General features: G+C 47.3%; 1 protein-coding gene across 1 annotated transcript in view; it reads right to left on the minus strand.

Moving 5' to 3' along the window:
- Positions 1-27,039, minus strand: part of LOC119450128 (serine/threonine-protein kinase BRSK2-like) — a 122,701-nt gene that overhangs the window by 44,386 nt on the left and 51,276 nt on the right. Inside the window, exons 2-3 of the mRNA XM_037713494.2 lie at positions 2,878-2,972; positions 2,669-2,754 (exon numbers count right to left, since the gene is read on the minus strand). Coding sequence (XP_037569422.1) covers positions 2,669-2,754; positions 2,878-2,972 — 181 coding nt within the window. The remainder of the gene's footprint in view (positions 1-2,668; positions 2,755-2,877; positions 2,973-27,039) is intronic.

The raw sequence follows: 27,039 nt of genomic DNA on the forward strand, positions 1-27,039 counted from the left end.
AGTACAAGCGGGGGACCAATTTGCGAAATTTATCTAACATTAGCGCACTTCGCGATTGGTTAACGTTGGCTAAGATTCTAATGTCGGGATTCATAATTAGCGAAAAGCTATGCGAGAGGAATTTTGTGGATGTGACTCCAAGTGGCCTGAGTAAGGAGTAGCAAGAATGGCAACGACGAATGGGCACACTTGTTGCATGCCTGTTACGTGCAAGGTGTTGATAACGATTGCGTGGACAGCGTTGTTATGTGTGAGCGCACACCCCCTATCACTTTCATTCTCCCTTCCTTTTTCGTTCTTTTCCTTCCCGCTTTCCTCTATCCCAGTGCAAGGTAGCAAGTGTGGCACAGCCTGTTTACCCTCCTCCCCGCCTTTATTTTTCTTTTTTTTCTGTCTCTCACGGGCCTAGGCTACCACATTGTTGGCCAAAGCGCAGGTATCGAAAACTGAATTGCGCAGCACAGCATTTACGAAGTAAAAAAAAATAATCACTACGGAGGGAGGCGTGCGTAATGAATTCCAAATGTAGTTGTACTTCAGCGCGCACTTTTTCTCACTCTGCCGGTTTGCTAATCTATATATGCAGAGCATATATACTGGCCCCTCACGCAAATTTTGACCCGCTGTCAGCTGGCCCCAAAGTGCCCTTGTGAGCTACAGTCCTTTGTTAACGCCGTCCCTGAATTACGCCACCGCGAGGGAATTGTAACGTGCAATATGCGACGCGCTTGTGCTCACCTTCATAAAGCCCAAATAGCAGCTCTGGTATTTCTTTTTCCGGCCGTGAAGCGGCCCCCCAGCAACATACTAGAGCCAGTCACGCAATGGCAGCGCGGAAGTAAAAACAGCCAACAACACTAGTTCCTGCTTTCGGTAGGCTGCCTCTTCCGCCGACAATAAGCTGACGGGCTGCGTTGTTTCATAACTATATGGCTTGCTCAGCACCCCGACATTTTGTTTCGCCATTTTTTTTTTTTCGCGAAGGACAAGCTGTCGCCGCGTCGTTCAATTTCGGTCCGGTGCCGACTGCCACGCTACGGATCGTATACGAAACCGTGCCTTGGTTGCGCCGTAGCGCCGGGAATAGTTTCACGCCAGGAAGGACACCGTCCGGTCCGGCATCGATGCAGCAGATAACGAAGCGAACCAAAGCGCGCCTCTTAGTTATGGAGGCGCGGCTTGCTCGGCCGTGAAGCCCCTCCGCCGGGTGCCTTCGATATCGGGCCCTGCCTGTTCTACGCGTCGCGGGTTGAAGATATAACAGTGTCGCTGGCGGCAGTCCCGCGTGCTCTTCAGAGCGCACCCATGTGTAAAGTTGGCCTCTGTTCTGCTACGACAATCGACTTGCCCAACATCCAGGTCTCCTTTACGACTTTTCTCAGATTCTCTACAAGCACACCCCTTAAGTGTACTTTTTTTTGTAATTACCTCCAGTTCCCTGTGCGTGTGCAGATACTTTAAACATATGCCAGGAACACTAGTGTTTTCTAGACCTGCTGGGGCGGCGAGTAGTTTCCGGTTTCTAAAGAAGCAGGAAAATTGACCTCCTCGACTTGATCGCTCGGCGCAGCAATTCCGCGTCGCGAATTTGAGGAAGCGCTCTATTGTTCGACTGTGCCGAGATATTGACTTCAATTTTCAGTTTTCCTTCCCTAATTCATCCTCATTCGAGCGAAGGATATAGCAGGCAAAGTATTTAACTTGAACAAAGCTTTTACAAATTGTTTTTACTTCCCTGTTGGGAGGGCAAAGTTCAAATTCAGCTATACGTTTAGATGGAATCGAACATATACGTCGGCTTGCATCGCACTAAAACGGGAGCACTAGTGGCGTTGGTCAATTTGATCACCCGCCATGGACCCGTATATGCAGATGACGTGGATAACAATACTAATCATTTAATACGTGGATAGTACTATTACCACCAACTACTACTATTACTATCATTTCAACTAGGACTTTCCGAAGGGTGTGTTGGCGTAAAAAAAAAAAAAAGGACAGGGGGCAGTACTCTGCCCACTCTTCCATCTCTTTCTTTTCGTACACAGTTAGGAGAAGTGTAAAGCTGGTGAAACAAATAACTCATATTTTAGCTATGGATATTAATGCGAATGAGTGAAGTTCTACACCAGAAAAAGGCTGCAAATTACGCTCAGATTCAGTCAACATACCACCATTAAAATATCGCAGTTTATCACGTTCTTCCTGACGTATTTCTCATGCTATCAAATAATCTGGTTTTACTACAGGAACATAATGTTTTCACTTTTATTACTCGTAAGTCACAGACGCTAAATTAAACTCGTGCTACATGACGAATATTAAGGCCGAAAATGACTGTCAGTTCTTTTTTTTTCTTTTTATGTTTGCGTTTGCCACAGAGACGAGTGCTGCTTGACGTTTAAACTGCTTGCTCGGGCAGAGTGCAAACTAAACTGAAAAAAAAAGGAGGAGAAAAGAGACCAGTGCAAGGTTTCTAAACCCATTTCTAGTCATACACTTTAGATGTAAATTTTGCTCTCGCGAATTATATATAAGCACGCGCCGAAGACACATTAATTATTCGAAGCTAATAAGTCAGAACAGTGACACTTATAACTCGCGTTTCCAAGTGCAGTGAGAACGAAGTGGAAGAGCGCTCTTCACGTTAGGATAAGATGGTACTTACAGGTATTTTTTGTTTTCATACACATCGTAGAGGCCGAGCACATGCGGGTGCTCGATCAGTTTCATAATCGCTATTTCTCTTTCAACCTGGAGATTAAAAAGAAATAGAAGGACGATTAAGGACACCTCATATTTGAGTCACACTCACGATGGAGCGTGCACAACAAGCGCTTCGTTGAGCACGAAAGGGCGTGGTGCGGAGTGGCATACCTTTTGAAGAACAGATTCGCTAAGTTTTTCCCGATTGATGATCTTGACGGCCACCTTGCGGCCCGCTACGCAGTGGATCCCCATTTTCACGAGCCCTGCATAGACAAAAGAAACAAAAAAAGGTGTCATCCTCCTTCTTCCTGGGACAACACTCTGGTGAAATTCGTTCAAATAATTCATCTTGATGTGTGGAAAACTGTTTAAACTGGCAAACACGTCAAAGGAGCTTCTTCAGTACAAATAAAAAGTGTAGGAGGAGGAGAAGAGAGAGAGAGAGGGAGGATATGAAAGTTAGGTAGGTCAACCAGACACTCGTCCGGTTTGCTACCCTACGCCGGGGAAGGGAGTGAAGACATCAACAGATAGAAACGGGAGGCATGGAGGCACTAGCAGTGCGAACAGGTGCGGCTGTCATCAAATGCGGCTGTCCACCAAGTGACAAATAGTCGCTTGGACCATTCGATTTCATAAATTGTAGTAATACCCGCGTCGCTTCAAGATCTTGCGACGCATGGGGCCATGGTGCAAGAATCTTGGTCTTGGGAAATGGTATGGTGGTTTAAAATGCCAGTTTAAAAAAGCCCGAAGTAACCTTGTCCCAAAGAACCACGTGCTTAGCGTCGTAACATTGGCAAATCAGAAGTTTAAGTGGCGAAATAAGCGCTAAACTTACACCGTTTAGCAAGAACAAGGATTTTCCTGTTTGTGAAAGCTGATCTTGCGTATTCAAATCATCCCCACTGCATGGGATGCACAATTTTGCAGTATATGCGTTGTCTATAACTTTCGTGCTTTTATTAAACAAGAATCAAGCGCTTGGCCTGTTTCATTCCCCTTATGTGTGTGTATCATGCATAAATGATTACAGTAGTTTTCGTAGCAAGTAATTCGCGAAAATGGTAAAGTTCTTCATTTCACCACTCAGCCCGAAATTTACGTAACCAATGTTACGTAAATGTAACCAATGTCGCATAACGAAGTGTTTTGTACATATTTGAATTCAAAGTCGGATGCAATGGCAGCGATAATTTTTTTTTCTGGATCTCGTACTCCGAAAACTTTATCAGTGTTCTCGCAGTTAGACTGACATTTCTAAACATGCACCGACAACTTCTACCCTATACCCTTCAACCGCCGCTGGAGGGATGTTAAAGAAACAAAAACAAAAAAAGAACAAGGCAAGGAAAGCAGTTACTTTTGTGTCGCCATCCTTTCAGGTGACAGAGAGAAAGGCTGCATCTCCGAAAGAGCTTTAAGTTTTTGAAGACACAGTGAACACTGATCGGATAGCAACCTGCTCCAGTTTCTCACCGCTAAGAGGACGCGACGAGCGCGCAATCTTTTCTTCTTTATTCGTTTGCTTCTCCACAGTCAATCACATAGACTGAGCGCCGATCAGGGCCAAAAGGCCGGCGGCCACAGTGTAGGAATTCGCCTATATATAGACTCCGCGGAAAACGCACACCTGCGTCCGCGGCGCCCCTCGCGTTCCCGCCGGCATAGGCTATAGACAGACTTCATTCTTCTTTGCACGTCGTGATCGTGCGAGGAAACTCCAGTGGGCCAGACCCGGGGCCTCGAGCTACGTACCCGGCCTGCCGAGAATACATGCCCGGAGAAGGAGACGTCGTTCGTGCATAGAAGCGACGCTCCGTGCCCTCCTCCTCTTCTTCCTGTGGCCTTAGTGTTCTCCCTTCTCTCCGTCTCGATCCAAGGGGCGCGCTCGCTTCTCGGTGACGTCACAAGTGCGTCACGCTCGACGTCGCCCGTTTCGCCGCATTTCAGTCGATCGACTCTGAACGAATGACCGCCGCCGCCGCTTCTGCCACCTCGCGTCCCAAGAAAGCGGAGCAAGAAGCAGTGCGTGAGAGGAGGCGAGGAAGGGGAAGCCCCCTACGAAACTCCGGGCTAACAAGATTTTCGGGGCTGCGCCGCGTCTACGTGCCACGAACTGCGAGGAGTGCCATCTGACAGAGAGGAACGGAAGCGCAGGCAGGGCATTAAGGTTCAGCTTGGCACCACTCTGTCTCTCATAATCGGCGTTTCTTTCTTTTCATTTTTTTTCTTCTTTTTGTCTGCCTGTTTGTGTTCTGTATTCATATTATTTTCCTATACGTCGCTCGGTACGCCCGCCGTCCATTTGCCCCCCGCGGACGTAATCTTGGACGCCTGAAGATTCGCCCCACGGGAGGGCCCGTCGTTGCGTGCCTGTCCGGAGGCACGGAAATTACGGCGAGCTTCGAGTGACGACAAACCACCGCCTCGCGAGCAAGCAGAGCTTGACTCGAGCCAAATGTTTCGGTCGTGTTTGCGTAGTGGATTACCAATGAAACGGTGAGATGTCACTCGTAAAGGAAGCTTTACTACGTGAATTATGTCCGTAGCATTGGTACATGCAACGTAGCGTGCTTGCCTTCTTTTCTCCACACGACAACAAGAGCAAACGGAAGCCGTAGAAGACTTCCCCATTCTTAGAAAAACGCAATAAAAACAGCCATTTGCCAGCACTTGTCTTGTCCAGCGTGGCGTGAGCTCTAATCTTTCTTCCCGGCGTAGTAGAGCAACGTATTTGTTTAGTATTGCAGTTCATCGTATTGCCTTAGGCACACACTACGAAGGGACATTAGGACCGTTTCCGTGCCTTCTTTTACGGTCGTTTACATAACATATGGCCACACACTGGCATATCAGATGATAAGGCGAATGGTTTTAACGCGAATAGCATTCTTTGTCTAGGTCGGGTTTTTTGAATCTATCTATCTATCATCTATCTATCTATCTATCTATCTATCTATCTATCTATCTATCTATCTATCTATCTATCTATCTATCTATCTATCTATCTATCTATCTATCTATCTAGATATCAATTCTATTCTAATCTATCTATCTATCTATCTATCTATCTATCTATCTATCTATCTATCTATCTATCTATCTATCTATCTCTTACGCCGAGGCAGTGGTCCAAGTTGTTTACGTGCTTGGGCCTCTACGTATGTGCTCCTGGTCGTGGTGCCGTCGTGGTCGGCGCATCGTCGTCATTCCAGCTTTGTCATCCGACTCTCGTAGTGTCGTCGCCATCATGCCATTGTCATGCCGTCGTTTCATCATTGTCGTCATACCGCCGTAGTCGCTCCATCGATATCATTCATTCTTCGTCATTACATTGCCACTGCGAAGGCGTCATACAATCGTCGTCGTGCCGCCATGCTCTTGGGTGACCTTGGCAAGCGAGTGCCATAGCAAAGTGGGACGATATCGGAGTATTTGGCACTACACGTACTCGTATTACCACTGCACGTGTTAAATAAACGTCACTTCAAGAACACGGTCGGTGTCTACACTGCTCGAATGTTATTCTCGCTACCGTTGATAGTCATCGTAAGGTGAGTTCTGCCGTAATTTTTTTATCTGCCTTTTAAGTACTTTAGATCAGGGGCTCTTCGTATAGTCTAACTGAAAGTACGCGAACACAACCTCTTTTGAAGCGTCCGGTTGTCTGTACTTTCTCGAACAGATTGATTTCATGTCTGAATAATGTGTTTACATACAAATTCGGTCTTTTCTCTCTATATGTGAATATTTTTGATTCCCACAGGTCGTACGAAATTGGATATTAGCCCTCACATTTTCTGTCCGTCTTCCGCCCCTTCCACTATTTAGCGAAAATACGAGCTCTAGTGGACAGTGCATGTAATGTTGACCGCTAATAAAAGACGAAGACTGAGAAAGAAAAACACGGAACGACGACACCGGCGGCAAGAGGGCAGTATCAACATCTTTTTTTATATACTTTTTTTAACACGAAAGCGTTTTATGCCGGGGTCCACCATCAACTTCCTGCAACGGATGGGACGTCGGCGCAGATGCGTGAAATATGCTCTCTTAACAGGGATGGCGCCGCCATCTAGGAGCGGTCAAGCAAAGTACTGCATCATGACCCTGACGAGCGCCGACAGTGAGCGCTTCGGTTGTCTCAGCGCAGCGAAGGCTCCAACGCGTTGTAACCTGGTGCAGACGGTGTAAGCCTTCTGCTGTGGTGACGACGCAGTTCCCGCACATGGTTTGGTTTTCGCGTCCCATTAACTTGTGACGCCTCATCGCCTAAGGTGTGCAGCTTCAACACGCATTAGCAGAGCTTACACTCCGCCTACTGCTTCGCTTGCGGGGACACTAAGATAACTGCTGCGCTAAGCGGCGCAGAAAGGCAACGACGTCGACGGCCGAATCTCGCTTTGCTCCGGCGAGAGACACGCCAGCGTGAAGCAGAACGCCTTCGCGCTTTCGCGGCACACGCTGCGAGCTCTGCCACTCGCATTCTTAAAGCTGAGCGCGTCGCAACTCAACTGTCTGCCCAAGACACAACGGAGTCAGACCAAAGTGCCCTTACCGTCGCCGAAGCGACTCGACAGCTGGACGCCGCTCCCCAACTGGACTCCGCGCGCCACGCAAAAGTGCAACGCGGTCGCCGACCCGCACATCGTGCGCCTTCCGCTGCCGCGGACCGTGAGTTCACGACGCAAACCTACAATAGCTTCTGTGAAGACACGTTTATTTTTCGTGCTCTATTCGGTTCCTATGAAAGACGAATCAACCGTATCTCTTTTATTATTATTAGTATGACAGCAACCACGGTGCTATCTTCCCGTTCAATTACGCCGAGAAAAGTAAAAGCAAATAATAATAATAATAATAATAATAATAATAATAATAATAATAATAATAATAATAATAATAATAATAATAATAATAATAATAATAATAACGCACCGAGTACGTGTTCCAGCTACCGTACGCTCAAGGAGGCAGCAGGAGCGAATAGGCGTTAAAAATAGACACGCAGAAGAGAACTCGAAGTGGTGGCTAGAGAAATTCGGTATAGAACTTTCCTTTCAGCACCGCTTTATACACTGGCCTCACGTTGCTCATCTCAAGAAAAATAAGATGAGTTAAAAATAAAAAGAACAAGTAGAAGAAACGGAAATGCGAGTGCGCGGCGACATTAAGAAACGGACGTCGCGGAAAACGTCGTCTCGAGGCGCTGCGGTGCTCGTTAAAGGGAGACTGCTCGAGCTGTCGAGATCTACGTCTCGACTTCTAATTACTTTTAATGAACGCCGCGGATTCCCGCTGATGTCGGGCCATGCGACATCCCCCCCCCCTCCTCCCCCTCCCTTTCCTTCCTTCAGGCGCCGCCTGCATATAGCCCATGCTCGCTCTGCCACTGCTCTTCGCTTCTACGCGTCGAGTGCCACCCCTGGCACTCAACCGGCAGGTGCCTCAATTATAACGTCGCGCGCGCGCACCCGACTACTCCCCCCCCCCCCCCCTCTCCACCAACCCCTTCAGTTCTCCATCCTGGTCTCTATCGCTCGGCACCGGGTGCGCTCACGTGCCGGCCTGCATATTAGATGCTTCGTTCCCGATGCATTGGATTGGATCCCGTGCTACGTAGTCGTAGTATTACCAGCCGGCCTCCCTCGCTCCGGCAGATGAACCACTAATTGATTCCGAGCAAGGCAGGTCATGAGGAGAACGCGCGGGGGAGAACGCAGAGGTTTCGCCGAGCGTACGACGTAGTGGGAAAAGCTGCGAGGCGTTTCTCTCTATCTCATCCTCCATCCCCCGCTCCTCGTCTTCATCCTCCGTTCTTCTTCGTCCCCATTTTTCGCTCATTAGGCTTAAGACTCGTCAGCACCTCGCTGTAGGGAGGGTTCGGAGCACGACGAAACGTCGCCGGCAGCCGCCGCGGCCGAATCCCGACCGTCGTCGCGTCTGCTCCTCTCTCTCTCTCAACTTCTTCCTACACACACACGCAATCATACACACACACACACACACACACGCACGCGTGGGGCATGTACACACTCGAAGCCACGAAGGAGAAAGAGCGCCCTCTAACCTCGTTACGAATGGCCGGACCCGGTGGGCAGCGAACGAAGCGAGCCGGGGGAGATTTCTGCTGCCCCACCGCTAATTGCGAACCCTCGGGATCACGCGAGGGTCCCCTCTCTGTGTGGACACACACGGGAGGGGGTTGGAGCGACGGTGGTGGCGCGCCTTCGCCCGCCGTATACACGGACAAGTTTAATGCTGGTCGCGTGCTTTCCGGCTCAGCGGCGGCCCGCGGGCGAGTGGGCGCCACGTAGCACGTATACGGTTCGCTCCCTACTAGAGCGGTGCTGGAACGCTGGGAGACGAACGCTGACGTCGTCGGCGGAGGGATATATGTACTTTTTTTATCTTTCACACCTAATGCTTGGACACGTCGCGCGGGGGTGCCTGAACGTTGTCGCTCTTTAATACCAACGGAGGAGGAGTGGCTGCCACCTTTCAGTGTCTGTTGGCATTTGAGGAATGCGTACTTGCGGAAAGACCGTGTAAGTGTGAATGAACATACCGACGTTCTCCCCGAACGAGCAGCAAATAGCACACCGAAGTACACGCCGACGTATCCAAGAGCTATAGCCTGAGCGTATCACTGTTCGCGTAAAATGTCAGCTGTTGTTCAGCTGCCATCTTGTTTGAAAGTTGCTAGCTTGACTACCATCCATAAGTCTGTAGTGCTCTAGAAATCATCCCATGACCGCTATGAGTTCTTCTCTTTCGTGAGCTTCTATAGATGGCAGTAAACATTCCCTCTTGCACTGGTAGCGTTAGGGATTTGTAGCTATTTCAGTCGCAGTTATATATGTTTATTCAGAATTATCAGCGTTACGTCAGCGGAATTTATGAGCCCCGTAAGGTGACAAGTCCTACTGACACTTCGCACTCACAGAAATGTCTAGCTGCAATCACAGTGTGGATCAACACGACCATTTCTATGCTGAGAAAAGAAAATTCGAAAAAAAAAAACAATATTACCACTGAGAAAAAAATGCTTCATCTGGGCTTACAAACAAGCTCTTATTTGACAGAATGAAAAAAAAATGCTCTTTGTGTGCTCCAAATGAAATTCATAGTTATTACGAAAGAACAAGCGCTTCTTTTATTTCCGACCACATATTTTGTGAGACTTGTAAAAGAACTAAATATTTAGACAGGTATATAGCCGGGAATTGCTGGCGTGACACTGCGAACTGGTTAAAACCAAACTTTGAACTGGCGTCTTGAGGACCAGAATGATAACGAGAAAACAGTCGACCAGTGTTCCCTTCAGGAATGTTTACACTGACAGCCGTATTTCATCCTCTGGTGTCATTTTGTCTTCACACCACAGCATATATTTAGGGCGTCGTTACTTTCATATCCATATAATATACGAAGAAGCGCAGTTTCATTCAGTGGATGGAGTTCTTTCGCATGAAATTTAGAGCGAAGCGTACGATTACAACTCAGGCACAGAGACGTGAGACCATTAAAATTAATTGAATTATGGCGTTTAAGGCGCCGAAACCACGATTTGATTATTAGTCACGCCGCAGTGGGGCGCTCCGGATTAATTTTGAGCACAATTGGAAATGCGATCGGAGGTTCGGTGGTAGAAAAGTAGGGACACCCCAAATAACGAAGGCGTACAAAAACAAGTTCCCGACAATTTTCGGCCCCGTCGCATGAATGGATTTCGCCCCCATCGAAATGCTGCCACCACTGCCGGGTGCTTAGCAGCGCAACACCATCGCCGCTACGCCACCACGGCGGGTGCCGATCACCTCGGGAACGGACTCGAAATGCAAGGTATACAAGCGTTTTTGCATTTCGCCCCCATCGTAATATGATCGCCGAGGCCGGAGTCAAACCGGGACCTCAGGCTCAGCAGCGCAACGCCATAGCAAATGTTATACCGCGGAGGACGACGCGAGACCATGCAGTGCTAACTGAAAACTGTCTATTACCACACATCCCGAATGTATAGCAACCACCCTGCAGCTGCAACGTGCTGTAATAGGATAGGATAGGAATAAACTTTACTTGTCCAACGGTTATGGCTGTTGTAATAGCATTTTTCTTTATTTTTGTTCATTCTAACGCATTTGCTAAAGCCACATGCATACATATCAAGGCAGCAATAATCAATATATCGCATTTCAGCATCGCATAACAAAAGTGAGGCGTCAGTAGCACATACTTTCTCCTCGTGTTTAATAAACGAAGCTTCTAATGATCAATCAATCAATACGGCAATAAATGAACATGCTGGAGCATTCCTAGTTACTAAGACAAAGCAGAAGAACACGCAAAGTACGTGCATGCACAACCTCAAGCAAATCAGGTACTCGGCTCTCTCTACATACACCGGTTCGCACGCAGTTTCTACGGCTCGGACTCATCATCGGGAGCCTTTCTGGATTCCCCTAATGGTCACTGCTACGAGCCCCAAGCCGGCTTTGCATCGTCTTCGCGACCAATTACATTTGCCTAGGTAGCCGGTAGGCAGGAGGGAAGCGTCTCGCGAACGGATAAATCTGATATGCGTCTGATTAATGTTGCCAGGCCGTGCGGTGCCGCCGCCGAGGCGCCCCCCCCCCCCCCCCCACCCCGCTTTTTTTTTTCCTTTCCTTTTTTTTATATAGAGACTCGCCTTACGTCTCTGCGGCGCGCGCCTTTTCAGGAGCACCGGAATGCAGCCAAGCATCGTGAACGTCAGGGCAAGCACGAGGGGAAACGTGAGCAAAAAGAAGAGGATTACCTCCGTTCATCCAATTTGCCACGCGCGACTGTCGCTGGCGCTACCAAGTTTCCGGCTGCTCACATTTCTAATCCGTTATTACAGCTATTCTAGGGCACATCCTATCACTTTCTTTGTGTAAGGCTTTCGAGTGGAAGCACAGCAAAAGAGAGAAAGCGTAGCCGGAGGAAAAATGGTTCTGTGGGCGTAATACGTGAGCAGTATTAATCGTGCTGGTCTTTTCCTATCTCTCCATTCTTTCTCTCGAACAGAGAAATATGTTGAAAACGAGGTGCTGCGATTGTTAAGCCGCAGTTCCTTTCTCTGTCTCTTTTACTGCGTTTTCTTTCCTAAAGGTAAATCTTCTGAAGCTGTTGTTGAACAAGGTCACTGAAGCTCAAGAAATTATCCGCTTGCTTTGTGAGCTTCACTGACCTCGCACAGTCACGCTGATGTTTCAAACGAGGATTCTCGTTTGTTTGGCGCTCTTTGGCCAGACTTGGCCCTTGCGCCATTAAACCCACTACATCCCATCAGGGTTCGTCATGGGCAATCACGTGATAAAGCGCAAAATGGCTGCGATGCCGCGAAACACGTAAGGAAAGGACACGTGGAGCTCCAGTGGTCACCAGGTAACGAGCGTGTAACTGGCGGATTTTCTCGTGTTTAGTTGGCATTTTTTGTACCTAATGCTATTTATCTCTCCCGATATGACAATTAAATGTTAGGCTAAAGTCGGCTACGAAGGATGGCAACATTTTCACAGCCAGAAAATAAATAAACAATCAATCTGCATGTACCGAAACTGCAACGTTGCGAGTGAGGCTGATGACTGTTTCGTTACTCCATTCTCTAATATCGTTTCCTTACAACGAAACTAGCATAGTGCTGCCCCATCGCAATATCAGCAATGTGACGTGGTGAAAGCGGGAGTGAAATAAAAATGTTAAAACTGTGAATGACACAGCGGGGATAAGAGAAGAAAAAAAAAGAAAAGAAAAAGAGTACAACAAATTTTGGCAGAACCCATCTCACGGTGAATGTCGACGTTAATGCAATTAGCATTGAATCAATGAGGCGACATACCGTGATGCCACCGCCGAACCCCGTCATGTATGAGCATCCGGGCTCTTCTTTCGCACGGCCATTTGACACGCGGCGCCTTCTGACGGCGCGGCAGCGAAGTCCGCGCGTGGCGCGTGAGTGAATATATATTTAGACAAGACTGCTTGAATTTATATGACGCGGATTTAATTGCGCCTAGCATTGTAAACTTTTAAAAGATTTTTTTTTGTCATTGAAGAGCGCCACATACCCACTGGCACACACCCTGTGACCCAAGTTGGCGCCCAAAAAATTTACTGTATGAGAAAATAATTTTGTGCTATTGTTGGTCTAACATTGTAAACATAACGCTAAAGCGATGAGAACACGGAAAGAAGGGAAAGAAAGAAAGAAAGAAAGAAAGAAAGAAAGAAAGAAAGAAAGAAAGAAAGAAAGAAAGAAAGAAAGAAGAAAGAAAGACAGACGGACGGACAGACACCAACCATTTCAGCGTGTGCTTCAGCGTTCACCTTACTCAGGCGCTGTTTCTAGAGAGCACTGGCCAGCCTTCTCGCTTTGCCTCTGACTCCCATCATGTGGTGCGCGCCAGCCATTCACGCAAACTCCCTTGGGTCAACATGTCCCTCTCGATCAATAACTGCTTGGCGCACTAACACAATGCGTCTTCCTAGGTCATAACTCCCGTTTACATGAATGCTATGCGATGGAAGACATATATGGCTCCTTTATAGCGGAAATGCGTTTCGGCGACGAATAAGCAGTGTGTGACATTGTTATTTCTAAATTCGTTGTTGTCGATGGAAATTTTGACAGCCGAAGAGGGACGTGCAGTGAGTAGCCGGCCATTCTCAGTTTTGTTGTTAATAACGATTCTTTTTGATTATTTAGGGTTTCCTGTTTATGAGTCCTAAGTGTAGATTTCCCATCACCGTTGTATCTGTGTCGCATTGGATCGCAGAAACAATCTTACACATAATGCAAAGAAAGATAAAAATTGTGATAGCGAGCGATAAATATATAGGAGCGAGGGAGATGGAGTCCGAAAAAAAAACGAGAAAGGTAGGTTGGGTTAACCAGAACGATAAATCTGGTTTGCTACCTTACAGTGGGAAGTGGGGAAGGAAGAGGTAGAAAGATAAGAAGTGAACAGAGAGAGAGAGGCGCAGCATAGAGACACGATCACAGCCGTTCACAGCATAGGATTACAGTTAACGCCAGTTAGTGCTTGTTAGCTAGTCAGTGATCGCGAGCATATGATTGGTCAAGGCGTCAGGCCAATGACAAACCGCGCTTGCGGATGAAAAGCTTCCCGAATTGGGTCGGTTTTATGACCCTCCTTTGGACAGCTCTATGTCTCATAGACAGAAGACATGGGTATATTGCTGCAGGTATTTTTTCTCGCATGTATACGTATGATGTATTTGTTCACGAAGTTGCTAGAACAGTTCAAAAGTGTTCGAATACAATTTACAAGCCGCAGTGATCCCTGAAGAAGCTTGACATTGAGTGCGCTTTTTGATTCATGGAGTTAGCTGGCTGGTACTTTGCGAATATCACGGGAGTTCTTTTGTTAGTGGCTCTTTCCTTTCTCTAAGCAAGACAGTGTTCCTTAAAGTATAAACGGCGATTACGAAGTAACATGAGATCTAGCAAGGTTGACATTTAGGCGAGTTGGTACGGTTCCATTGTAAAGTGAAGGTAGCGCGAAACAACAAGCACAGACAGGTAGAATAGGCACCACAAGTTGCGAGTAAGCGCTTGTGGTTTCCATTCTACGTTTCTGTTCTTCTTGTTTCGCGCTACCTTCACTTTAACGTCAAACCCATGCTCACGTGGAGAGTGTTGCCAATTAGATGCCGGTAGAAGTATTTGTTTTAATTTTCATGACTCGCTACCCTTAATGTTTGCTACCAGTGTATCCAAGTACAGCTGTTGTTATTTAACACATTCTGTGTGTCCTCGTTATTTCGTTCACTTCCTAGGATCTTCTGTGACCTAGAAATACTCCTATATAGGATCGATCGCGTAGCATTCCTTTCTTCAAAACCGGAACCTGAAGCACTTATCCAGTGAAGACCTTAGTGACGAAATTCCTCCCCGAATGAGGCGGACCTTGAAAGCGCTTCCTGTTCCACAGACTAGAAACCCCAGACCCCTCAAAGAGCTGGTTGCTCGTGAACTCTGTTCACTTGTTCCCCAGAATCGCGCGGAAAAAGACCTTCTCGCGCGATGACACCGCCTCCCGTTGTTTATGTGCGTCGAGGCGAGAGGAGCGCTCGGCATATAACAAGCGGGCCTCGTTAGAGCGGCCCTGCTCCAAGCTTATCCGCACCCACCCTTCTCGCCATAGCTCAGGCTTCCCTTTGGGCAATGACTCGGACGCACACATATACGTACCGCACGCACGCACACGAGGCAGTACGATCAATACGACCAGGCTACTGTATTCAGGGAGAGAAAATGGAGCGAGGACGTAAAAAGAAGCGCCGGGTAGGAACTGCACGGCCAGTGCGACGCGACACACCAGGGCTTCGTCCCCTCCCTCGGCCAACATAAGGCTTGCCCAGACTCGATGGTTTCACTGCGCGGCGCGGCTGCCCAAGGGGTGAGGAGCGAGTGCGTTTCCTGTTGTGCTGCCTTGTATCTTGGCGTCCTTGGTGTCGTTTCCTTGCCAGTAGACAGAACCGAGCTGGAGAGAGGAAGCCAACTCAACAGAGTGGATGCCGCCATCAGCGCGAGGGGAACATTAGGGGAAGTGCACTGACCGGAAGTTATACCGCGCTGCTCTGCTAAGACGTCACCGCAGAGCCGTTTTGATACCACGTGTGTCCCGCGCTGTCTGTCTGATGGGCTTGCTGATTTCCTGGGCGAACGCTTTTCTGCTAAGCAGAAAAGCTGAAATAAAGTTTTCACTCTCTTTATCAACCTTGTAAAGGGAATAGCATACACTTTAACTCAATGTCATCACGTTTTCGATGTTAGTATGCGCCACTGAGCCGCAGCATTCGCCTGTTCGGCATACTCTTCTTCGCTCCAACAAAGTTCCCCGTTCATTGCCCTGATGAGTACGAGGTCGCGGGTGAGATTCCCGGTTGCGTCACCTGAGTCCTTGTGTGGACGGAATGCGAAAACGCTTGTGTTCCGTGCTTCGGGTGCACGTGAAGCAACCCCAGATAAAGAGAGAAAGGAAAGGCAGTGAGGTTAAACAGGTTGCAACTGCTTTGCTATTCTGCACTGCTGAGGCGGAAGCGGGCATAAAGAGATAAAAGAAAGTAATAAGCGTGCGAGCATACAGCAGCGTTCACCGCGAAGTCTCAGCAAAACAGGGGGCCACAAGAACCACAGGTATCCGAACGTAAACTGGAGCTCCCCACTGCGATCACTGCATCACGAAAGAGCAATGGGAGGAATCCCTCAAGAGCAGCAATCTTCAAATTCAACTCCAGGCTGTCCAGAGGGCCCATGACATCGCGACGAGACTTGGTCTCTCGGTACCTTCGTGGGCGGAGCCACCGACTTAATCACTTCCTCAGGACTCAAATAAAGTTCCTGTCATGTCATGTCTCCCCACTGCGATGTCTCTCATAGATCCAGTGTTGCTCTTGGACGTTAAACTTTATAAATAAGTGAACGATTTTGCTGATTACGGAGAGTGTTACTTGTCATCGTGTAGAGCCAGTACGTTCTGATATTTGACTCCTCGGACGACGTTCCGACTGTTTCGCTTTAAACGTGCTCGTGCGAAATAAATAATTTGCACAACTCATCCGTCCATTTTAAATAGGTAAGAAATCGAGAGGCGGACGTGTCTGAAACATTTAAGCCTGGCAATGCACGGAGAGCACCGCAAAATCCATTATTATTACCAGCCTGCCAATGCAGCAGCGAGTTAATAAACTGTTTCTGTTTTACGATCTGAATGTAAACTGCAAAATAATATTAGCGCTATCCTGGAAACACACATTTCTCGTTCGTTCTGTCTTTCTTTTTGTCTTTCCGTTGTTTCTATCGCGCATTAGAGGAATGAACCGTGCTATTGTTTACTCGTTTATTTATCCTTCCTAATTAACGAAGCAAAGTGAAGTGGCACGCCACGCGCTAGCCTGAACCCAGCTGAACGACACAAAAGGAGGGCAGGGTGGAAGAGCGGGCTTCGCTTTCTCTTATCAGTGTGCCGCAAGCGACACGTTTTGTTTACATACAAAACAACAAAGCTCATCCCAGGCAATTAGTGACCGCGCAAAGTACCGCAGCCGATATTGGTTCCCTTGTTAGGCTTATTTTTTATTTCGTTATGGGCCTATTCGTTTCAGTGCATCGAGCTAAAAGTTTGACTTTTTTGTAACGACTCAGTTACAACTTCCTGCCATTACTGCAGTTTCAGACTTCAGAAAAAAAGAAAAAGAAAAAAAAGAAAAAGGAAACTGACACGAAAATAGCAAGAGAGAAACCGGATGCTGCACGTTTAATCTCTTGCAATATGAGTTGGCTCTTCCATGTCAAAGCCCAGGTGAATCAACTGATAAATGAACTTTTCGTTTGAGTAGGGCTTACCTTCTAGGGGAGCATAAAAACTGTAACCTGCGACCAGAGTATACAACAATGTCTGAAAACATTCCAAGTCATAAAAACATGTGAGTCGCATCAAGCTGCATGGAAGCGGCCTGATACACATAGTACGTGTCGTCAGCGTTTAGTCATGCGCATGTAGAACGTCGATGTTGCAATCGTTCATGCATGGTTTTCTTTAACCTTTCCGGCCCAAGCCTAATGAGGTCGATAGGCCTATCAGACCGCCACTCTTTTGTGCATTTCTGAATGAATGAGATACAATAATCTAGGGGAGACCAATACGTGCTTAAGTAAATGCCTAGCCAACATGTACCTTCCGCGATCAAGATTTCTCTGGCGCTTCAGTAGCACCTCAGAAAGAAAGCCATTGTCTCAACTTTAATTTGAGAGCCCGTAATATTTGTTTTCTCTTAAATTTCGCATAGCCACTTTTTTCTAATTTGGCAAGGCTTAGCAGTCGGCGAGAAAGCACCATTCGCGAAGTGGATTCGCTTTTCGCCACTCCGAGCAAACGAAGCTCTTACTTGTGCCCCAATTTTTGCCGTTGCTTCTTTCGTTAATTTTGCAGGGCGTTCTAACAGGCTAGTTGGTTCATAGCTTTTAGACGTTTTTAAAACTGCGCGAAAAAAAAAAAACGAGGAAACATGAAAGAAACACACACGACACCACGAGCGCAGTGGCATGCGCGTTGGCATGCGCGTTGGCATGCACGTTGCGTGGCATTCGCGTTGAACACGTGGCATGCGCGTTGCGGCTACGGGGCATAAAAAAGTTATATCAATTGGAACGGCTTACCTGCCAATCTTTAAAAATATTGTCTTTTCTAAAAGAATACATGCGCATAATTATGCCTGAAATTGGCGTTATTGAGACTGAATAGCAGTGTTTTTTTTATTTATTTACGTTCCCCTTGCGGGCAGGAATGGGGAGGAAGGGGATGTAAGCTTGTTTAGAGTAACGGATGTCCGACGAAGCACTCCGCTCTCACCATATCACGCATAAGAAGTGTTCAGATTAGTTCTAATTTTAATTCATTCAGATAGTACTAGCCATCACGCAGAAACGCAAACATCAAAAGCTGCTAATACGTTCTTCAGTAGGGCAGTTCGTGCTGTACTGGCAAGGCGCGTAGTCACAAAGCACTTTCCCCACCAGAGCAGCTCGTAAGATCAGGCTCTGGTCAACCATGATTAAGCACATAAGATTAGCAATAGCGGCCATCTAACTACAAACATTTTGTATGAACTGAAAAGCTTTGTAAGTCTACCTCTCCCACCCTCTTGCTTCCCTCCAGTTTCTCTCCTTTTTTATTTCTGGCAAATGCTTTTGCGTTACAGCACTACTTCGTGTTTAACTACTCTTCCGCTCACATTTCTTTCATAATTCAGCTTCTTAAGCAAGCAGATTAACGCCTGCTCGCGCAATTCCTTTCCGCGTGATCACTGTTTTCTCGATGAAGCGTGGCGAAAAGCCAGAAGCATGCCCACGCCTGCCCCCGCAACCTCCATCAACCGCAAGTCAGGCGCGCGCGAACGCTCTCACGAAGTTTATCTAGGCTCTTTTTCTTTTTGTCTTTTCTTTTTTTATTTTCTGCCATATTTTTCCGAAGGAGAGGGGGCGAAAGCAGCGCGCCCGAGAAAGGAGCAGTTCCAGCCGAACGATTTCCTTCGCCCTTCCCGCCCGGAGGGCAGCCTCGCTTCCGCAACCGTTAATTTCTGATAATAAGCAGATCGCCCGGCGAGCGTGCGCCGCCTCCGAGTACGCGTATTACGCAGATTCGTCTCGACACGGTCGAGGGGCCACGGTGCTGGCTTTAGGAGCGTTGCCCCGACGGTGCTGGGTCAAGCCACGTCGGGACGAAGCACACGTGATGCGCGGGTACATAAGATAAGATAAAAAAAAGAAAGCGAAACAACATTTGTGAGAAGCCCTGATTGAGCGGTGGCGCTCATTGTTCATTAACGACGAAGGTTTTGGGTAGGCTGCAAGGCCTTTCGGCCGGTACAGTTAGGGGAAGCCTACGTTCGCTCTGTAAATTACCGCGACAGCGGTGGCGGTAGGATTAGTTTTGCAATCGGAGCGGTGCGTCCAAAGCTCCTTCGTGTTCCTCGATTTAAGCTGACCAAGTTTGTGACCGTAAATAGTTCTCACTGCTTCGGCTCTTTTTCTACGTCAAAAAACTTGTACTGAGAGTGCCTGGCTGCTATGACACAGAAATTCTGTTAGAACGTTGGGCCAAGCGATGTTTCCACCCTCTGTGACGGCTACAGTGATGCATCGTTTGCATTTTTAGTTGGAGTGGCCATTCGGCATACAAATAATGGAATTGTAACAGGAAGTAAAATAACCGTGTCATTATAGCGGACCTTTTATTTCGTTTTAACAACGCGGAATGTATACCTATATATTCATTTCCTGGCAACCGCGGCAACGGTGCATCATTGTGTTGTCATGGAAACGATTAAAAACGAAAGAGATAGACAAACAATAAGTCACTTCAGCCGGTTTCGAAGCTAGCACTTTAACCGTTGTTGCTTTGAGCTCCAACTGAATGACGGCACCAGGGCTTTTTATTTATTTTATGGTGAAGCATTATTTGCCATATGCGATGCACTTTGAAGTAGATCGATTCCTGTCTCGCTTCGTTTTAAAAATATATTTAAAAAATTACGTGATCGACGGTGGGATTGAATCTCCAGAGATCTGCAGCCCAACGGCCATTCACTGTCGCACGCAACGTTTCTCTCGTGTGAATGCCAGTTAACGCTTTGAGATTATTAGCGCGTGCTTCACGTCGAATAGCAATAACTTCACTTAGCAAAGATAGAGAACGTGCAAGCGCGTGTTACATATGCAGAAATGGAGTGCGCGGATAGTCAACCCTACAAATTTCCTTCTCGTGCGCCACGCGAGAGCGGGAGCACGCCAGTTTTCTCCAGACTGTGCCGCTCTCGGTTTCTGCCCAGATCGTAACGAAACAAGTGGCAACGTCTCTTCGCTGGAGTACAATAAATTATTAGTTGCACCATCGCCGTCGCCGTCATACTATCGTCGTCGCTTTGCTGCTTTCGTCAGATACACGCTCACGTAACACACACAATCGCTCATCTTACACATACATGCGCGTCCGTCCGGTAACGCTTCGCCGAACCCCAAACGGTGCTGGATAGACAGCTAACTACAATATGCTTCGCATAGTATCGATTTCAACAGTGCTTGGGATCGGCATAATGTTCTTTGTTTTGCTTTTTTAATCCCACCTTCGTGACCATTTCCTTTCTTTATACATGCATGGTCATGACTTTGATTTCCGGCTTCAGTGACCGCACTCACATGACGGTAGGACGCAGAACTGCTTGAGTACAGACCTCTGGGGGACTGTTAACGATCCCCATAAGGTCGAAGTTAATCCAGCGCTCAATACTAGGACAGCTCTCGTCAATCCTGTTTCAATTTGGGACGTTAGAATAAAACATTGATAATTTATTACAGGGAAGCAAACATATTACAATGACGCCAGTTCATGATGCAAAATAAAGTGAAATATCAGGCAAGTACACGTACATATTGTCACGGGTCATACATGCGATACAAAACTCCAGAGCATGCCTAAGTAACTCGTTTATCCTAATCGATGATGTGGTGGCTTTTGGAAATTCGATTCAGGCGGCGTCATGGTGCAGGTGCAGGAGCGCTAGTAGCAGCAGTGTGTCAGGAGGCAGCAGCTGCGGCGTGTGCTACGGTACACGAGGCCGTCATAAGTTAGCGCCCACGTGAAATGCGAAATAAATTAAGTGGTGGTACGAAGTAAAACGCAGCTTTCCGAGAAACATTCCTACAAAGACGAACTGCCATAAATATACGGTACCTGAGCGGGCATCTGGAAGACAGAGACTTGCTAAAAAATGAATGGGAGAACAAGAGAGGGAGATGCCGCAGTTAAGTGCATTGTACTGAGGCACATTTACCTTCCTTTGTTCTTTCATGTTTCCTGTGCAAGCGCTATAAAGCGTAACGCTGGGTACGCCGCTCACGAAACTGTTTACTACGCGCATGCCCAGTGATGTTCTTTGTGTTAGGATATTTTTCTTTGATTGTTGTACGCGTCGTGGCATGTTCAGTCAAATGCGCAGCCGTGCAGTCGATACACACTATGCACCTATAGCTGAGGCTATTTCTTGTGATATACATTCAAAATTTTGGTACTCCCCCCCCCCCCCCTTTTTTTTATTTTTCTCTAATCGTGTAGAATTCGCGCTGTTTCACTCATCATTGTCCAGCGAATTGAATGATTGTTTTATCATGCGAAGTTATAGTCTTAAGCCCGGCCCACATGGAGCGAACTTTCACGGTGAACTTCGTGCGGCCCGCACCAGCGCGGCGGAACGCCAGCGTGCCACCGCCGTGCTGCACCCACATGCGGCGAAAAACAGGCGGTCGCCGCCGCCGCGATTTCAGTGTTGCTAGAAACAGCGTGATTCCATTCCCAGCAAAATGCAGTGAAAAAATTGTTTTGTATCTGCAACTGAACCATTATTCTGCAAGCGAACCATATTGGTCGCGCCTGGAGGGCTGTGATCAGTCGATCATTGTACGCGATGCGCGAAGCTTTTGTCACCATGTTTGCTCTAGGCTCTTTGGCTGGCTAGCCGAGTCAAATGTGCCGGCAGGAAGTCGGACGCGACCGCGCCCTGATTTTTCCGCACTGACAGCCTTCGTTCGCCGCTTCCGGCGGGCGGTTGACCACCTGCGTACATATCTAGCCCGCCTTGATCGACGGCTAACAGCCGTCGGCCACCGGGCGGACGCCGCGCGCGGCCGTTCGCCAGTTTTTCGCAAGAAAATCGCTCCATGTGAGTCGGGCTTTACGCGGAACCATTCTTCATGACAGTAGACCTAAGAGAAGCAGAACGAATACTTTTTTGAAGGCAAGCTCTTGTTTGGTGACTTCACACGGGTTTGGAGTACGTGGGATCTGGGTATCTGTCTAGCCTCATAGTAAAAAAGGGGGACTTTTACACCTCCAGAGCGCTGTAGCTAGTCGCAGAAGACATCAAATGTTCATGTCTTCATGTCTTAACGAGACATTAAGCAAGAACTAGTTGCAGAATAGGTAAACTTCAATGTACAGGCGTAATTTGCGCCATTATAGTAGAAAATTAACCACATTGCCCAAGACTTCACTATCTCCGGGATCGGCCCACCTAATCTCTTGGTCAAAAGAGAGAAAGAGAGAGACAGAGGGGCGTTACAACGAAAGTAGACGAGAAAACAAGAAAAAAAAACAAAAACAACGTCATGTTTTTGACATTGATTTGAATGAGAGAAATAGAGGGTTCGGAAATAAATTTAGGATCCGACAACTGCACGAAAAAAAATAATTTAAATCATGCAAAAATATCTTGCAATTATGCAACAGTTCATCATCTTTGATGTTCAGATTTCAGTAGATATAAATGCACACACCATGTACGTCAACCTTGCCTTTCGCGTCGAGTTGGGTTGGTAGCCCTATTTTTACTAGTGGAAACACAATTTGCAGGTAACAATGTACTTCCTTCTGCTGATGTTGAGCGTTAGTACTTTGTTACACTTGGCATATACATAAGTGTCCACTTAAGAACCATTTTCCTATCAAATGCGGTAGCACTGCAAGATGAATGATGTTGTCGCGTCAACTCCAAAACGCTTCACGTCCATGAAATTTGCCCCTGTAGAGCGTGCTCCACCACAATAAGGGTTAGTGTGCGGCGCTGCCAAATCTCTCCTTCAGCTTACAACCACCATGCGTTGAAAAAATTCGAGGTGCGCATTCACAAAGCAGTTCTTATGATGCAATGGGTTCATAATAGCAAGAGTCAGTTCAATTACCATAGTGTAGATATTATAAGCGGAGAAGCAGTTGAAGAACAGCTTGAGGAATTAGGCCCCCGCAGCGTTCTTATTGAGTCCTTCAACTTTACTATATCTGTATATTTGAGATGAATAAGGCGCACCACACTTAAGCATTTAAAACCATGTATTGCACATCAGCTGTCTCTTTAAACGCGCGCTATTGTAGCAAACAAGTGTCTACTAGTCGCGCTGGTTTTGACCTTAATCCATCAATTATCACATAAATACCTGAAACCTATGAAAATCATGGAGCGGTTAAAAATTTATACAGCGCCGCAACGCATGTTCATGGATTGTATATAGCATATATTCAAAACCATTTATCACTAGTTTTTTATTATTTTTTTTTTGATCTGTGAAATTCAGCGACAGGTATATTATGTGAACCTCTTGTTGGCATCCCACAGACAGACTTAGCGCCGCATTTCGCAATAATCTGTTGCTTCATTTTCCGATCTTTTCGAAGTTGTCATTGGCTCTCATGAAGCGTCGTCGCCTCCTTCCTAATGCCACGATATTGGTCCCTCGGAGGCACAGATGATTAAAAATGCGTACAATCAGGTGCCCATTTTATTTTAAAAGCTTTATTGATTTTGTGTAACTAAAAATAATGTGCGTTTGCTCTGTCCATGCAGTTTGTTTCGATCCTTTGTTGTTCGACTATATTCCATTGCTTTTTCGTGGGTGCTGCTCATTATTTTTCATAGTGGTTCGAACATGACATTCGGGCAATCCTTGATCTCATGCTGCATGTGCATTTTTTATTATAATTAAACCTCGGCGAACGCGGCGTCCCACTCTAAGCTATACGTAGACCGTGCCGCGCATTTGTGACAATTTCTCCCTTCAGTTTCTAAGCCAAAACCAAACAGACAGCATCATTCATCGCGGTGGATGATGCTAACGCTGTCATGCTGATGCAAATCCTGTGTGCGGTGTCAAGCTGTATTTTTTTCTTATTTCCCAATTTTTTCTTCGTATTTCTGATAGGGAAATGACACTCGATTTGAGTGACGTAACGATCCGTGAAATATGATGCAACGACGTCGTCCTTGCTGCATTGTTATTCATCCTATCGTAGAATTTGTCGCGGGTGTTCACTTTGCGGCATTCGGAAACATAGGCAGTTTGCGTCGACGAGCACATTACGCATTTCCATTCACGTCGCGAAGAGTAGCCGGCGTGCCACGAAAAGACCAGACGTTTTGCACCTTCCCTCCTCGACGCTTCACGGATGGCCATTTGTCATGCAGCCTGCGAAGGCTTAAAGGAAAGACTGCGCCTAGAAGGCGAGCGCCGACCATACGAGGCGTGCGTTAAGTGGCGGCGCGCGATGCTGAACGCGATCCTGCCGGGTCACGTGACCGTTGAAGCTGTGGGTGTCGACCACGCCTCGGCTCGCGTCCCCTCTCCGAACCCTCCTCGCCACGCGCGTACCCTTCAGCGTGTAGCGGGGCCGTACAACGCATGAATCTGACAAATGGTCAGGCTCATACGTGTAATTCCACTCATAAATAAAAGACAAGCCGGGGGAAAGGTTGGGAGGATATCCCCCACCGCCGCTGTCTGCGGCGAATGGCTTGCTGCCTGAGAGGCCGCACCGTTTTGTAGTGCTTTCCTGCATTCCCTGGTATTGGCGCTATAAAAATTCCTCGCTTTCCTTGTCTTTGCCGAGTCCTCCTCGATGGCTTTCTGCAATTGCCCTCGCCTCCTTGTTTACTCACCCGAGCAACTGCATTCGAAAGCGCCCATCGGCAAAAGGCCCCTGACTGTCCCGTGACGTTGCGGATGAAATATCGCACTCTCGCCCCGGAGATGTTCATTCTTGCTCTCCGAGCTAGTGCTTCAGTGCGCTGAACTTGGAATGGAGCCATTTCTTCTTAGTGAGCCCATTTGTACTTTGCAAGGCGTTCCCGTGCACTTCACAAAACAGAAACATTTTTTCTATGGATTTCTAAGCTTCTAGATGAGATACCACAAGCGTCATTAATTCATTTTGTATGAAGGCGTACCTTAAAAAGCACAGCCATTTTCATGAGAGACGTTTTGAGTAACTAATGCTGGTGCGTCCATGAGTTGAAAACAGTTCAGTAGATAGATGCTACCGCATAGTAACCCTTATTCCCTTGTCATGAGGTAAGTGAGGGCGTCTTGAAAATAACATATCACCTAATTTCCTTGGAGGGCAAGGAATTCCTACCATGGTATGTAGGATGCTAACCCTCCCAACTATAAGATACACATTTTGGTCTTATTTAATAAATGTTTCTCAGTTATTAAATAGTCACAAAGTATGTTAAACGCTTTAATAGTGCTGCAATCGCTGATAGTCGGGCAAGTTTGTCGCTGGAAATATGAAACTTAGTTACAGCATTAAAGAATTCGAAACTCAAACGTGAGACCACAACTAATTGCTAGCAGCCAACCTGCGAATTCCGCGTTGTTTGCGCTTCATCTTTCTCGGTGCTGTATCCATGTTTCATAATGATGCTGCAAGCGCAAATGCAGCTGCATTTAGGTACATGCCACGCCTTTGCGACACTGCTTGAGCACCATCTACATATACGTGCAGAAACAGCGATCTCTCGCATACTATATCAACCTATAGCAGTGATAATGAGCGAACATTTGACGCCCATTAGCTTACGCGAAGCAAACCTGGAAGTAGATGGAAGAAAACTAGATGAAATTTATGTGGCTGTGCACCCACATAAATGTAGGCTCGCAGACGGAAAGTGATAGGTGTGATTTATTGTTCTAATAGGCTTCAGGTAGAGAAAGCGCACATTATGGCGGCTCCTACTTGCAAACAACGAACCTTGACGGAAGATTCTGAGGTTTGATGTTCTGTAAGTTGGACACCACGAACATATGTAAATAAATGTTTCTGTCGCTGCTATTGTAATTTATTTTAGTGACTACCCCAGCAGGGAAGGGTTTTGTTGAATTTGACACATATCAGGTTAGCGGAGTACCTAAAATAATTTGAAGCACAATGTGCAAGCAAAATAAATAAATAAGTGAAAGGTCGGCAACCGTGTTTCCCACGTCTGCTTGCTCCGATATATTACACATACGAGTCAATCGCGAATATAAACGCAATAAATCTAATCAACAAAACTGCCAATAAAAACCGCGCTTATACCATCACCACCTAGAGCCGCAGCAGCGGTATCAATGATAACAAAAGAGTAGACAAAAGAGCAAATCGATCAGAACAAAACGCAATGGCAGCGCTGAACTTCGTCTAATTATACCTGCCCTTCTGCACCGGTCTCAAGACGCTTTCTCGGAGATTGGCTGCCCATCGACACTCGCGGCAAACGCGCACACAAACACACACACACACACACACACACACACACACACACACACACACACACACACACACACACACACACACACACACACACACACACACACACACACACACACACACACACACACACAACACCTATCTCCCGTTTCTGTCACCTCGGCAGCTAAAGGTTCGCGATTGCCTTCATCTTTTCCTCTTCAGGGGGAAAAATGGATCGGACAGCGAGAGAAGAGGAGAGGCCAGCTGTTGTCCCCGCTTGCGACGTCTGTCAAAACGCCGCGTCCTCGGGCGCGCGTGCTCTTGGCTCTTCTTCTTCCTCCTCCTTCTCCCCATCTTCCCTACCATCGCCTCCCGGTCGCTTTGAGTCCGAGAGGATCCCGAGCTCTACAGGACATTCCCGCGACCCGAACACGGTAGTGTTGCCTGGTCGCAGCGTTTTCTTTTTTTTGCATCTGTGCCTGGTGTTCCTCAGGGTCGGTAGCTTGCGGCGAAAGACGAGAAGACAAAGAAATGTGACCCGGCTGCAAAACGAGAGAGAGAGAGAGAGAGAGAGAAAGAGAAAGGAAAGAACGAAGCAGTCGTCGGTGATAAAAGGAGCATGCCCTCCCATGAGGAGACGTGTCGCAACGCCTCACGAACCCTCAGCCCTCCGCGTCGGCGCGCTCCTGCCTCGTCGGGTCACGTAGCTTGTACTCTGTTA

Source organism: Dermacentor silvarum, chromosome 4 (genome assembly GCF_013339745.2).
Source record: "Dermacentor silvarum isolate Dsil-2018 chromosome 4, BIME_Dsil_1.4, whole genome shotgun sequence".
In the NCBI taxonomy this organism is placed as follows: Eukaryota; Metazoa; Arthropoda; class Arachnida; order Ixodida; family Ixodidae; genus Dermacentor; species Dermacentor silvarum.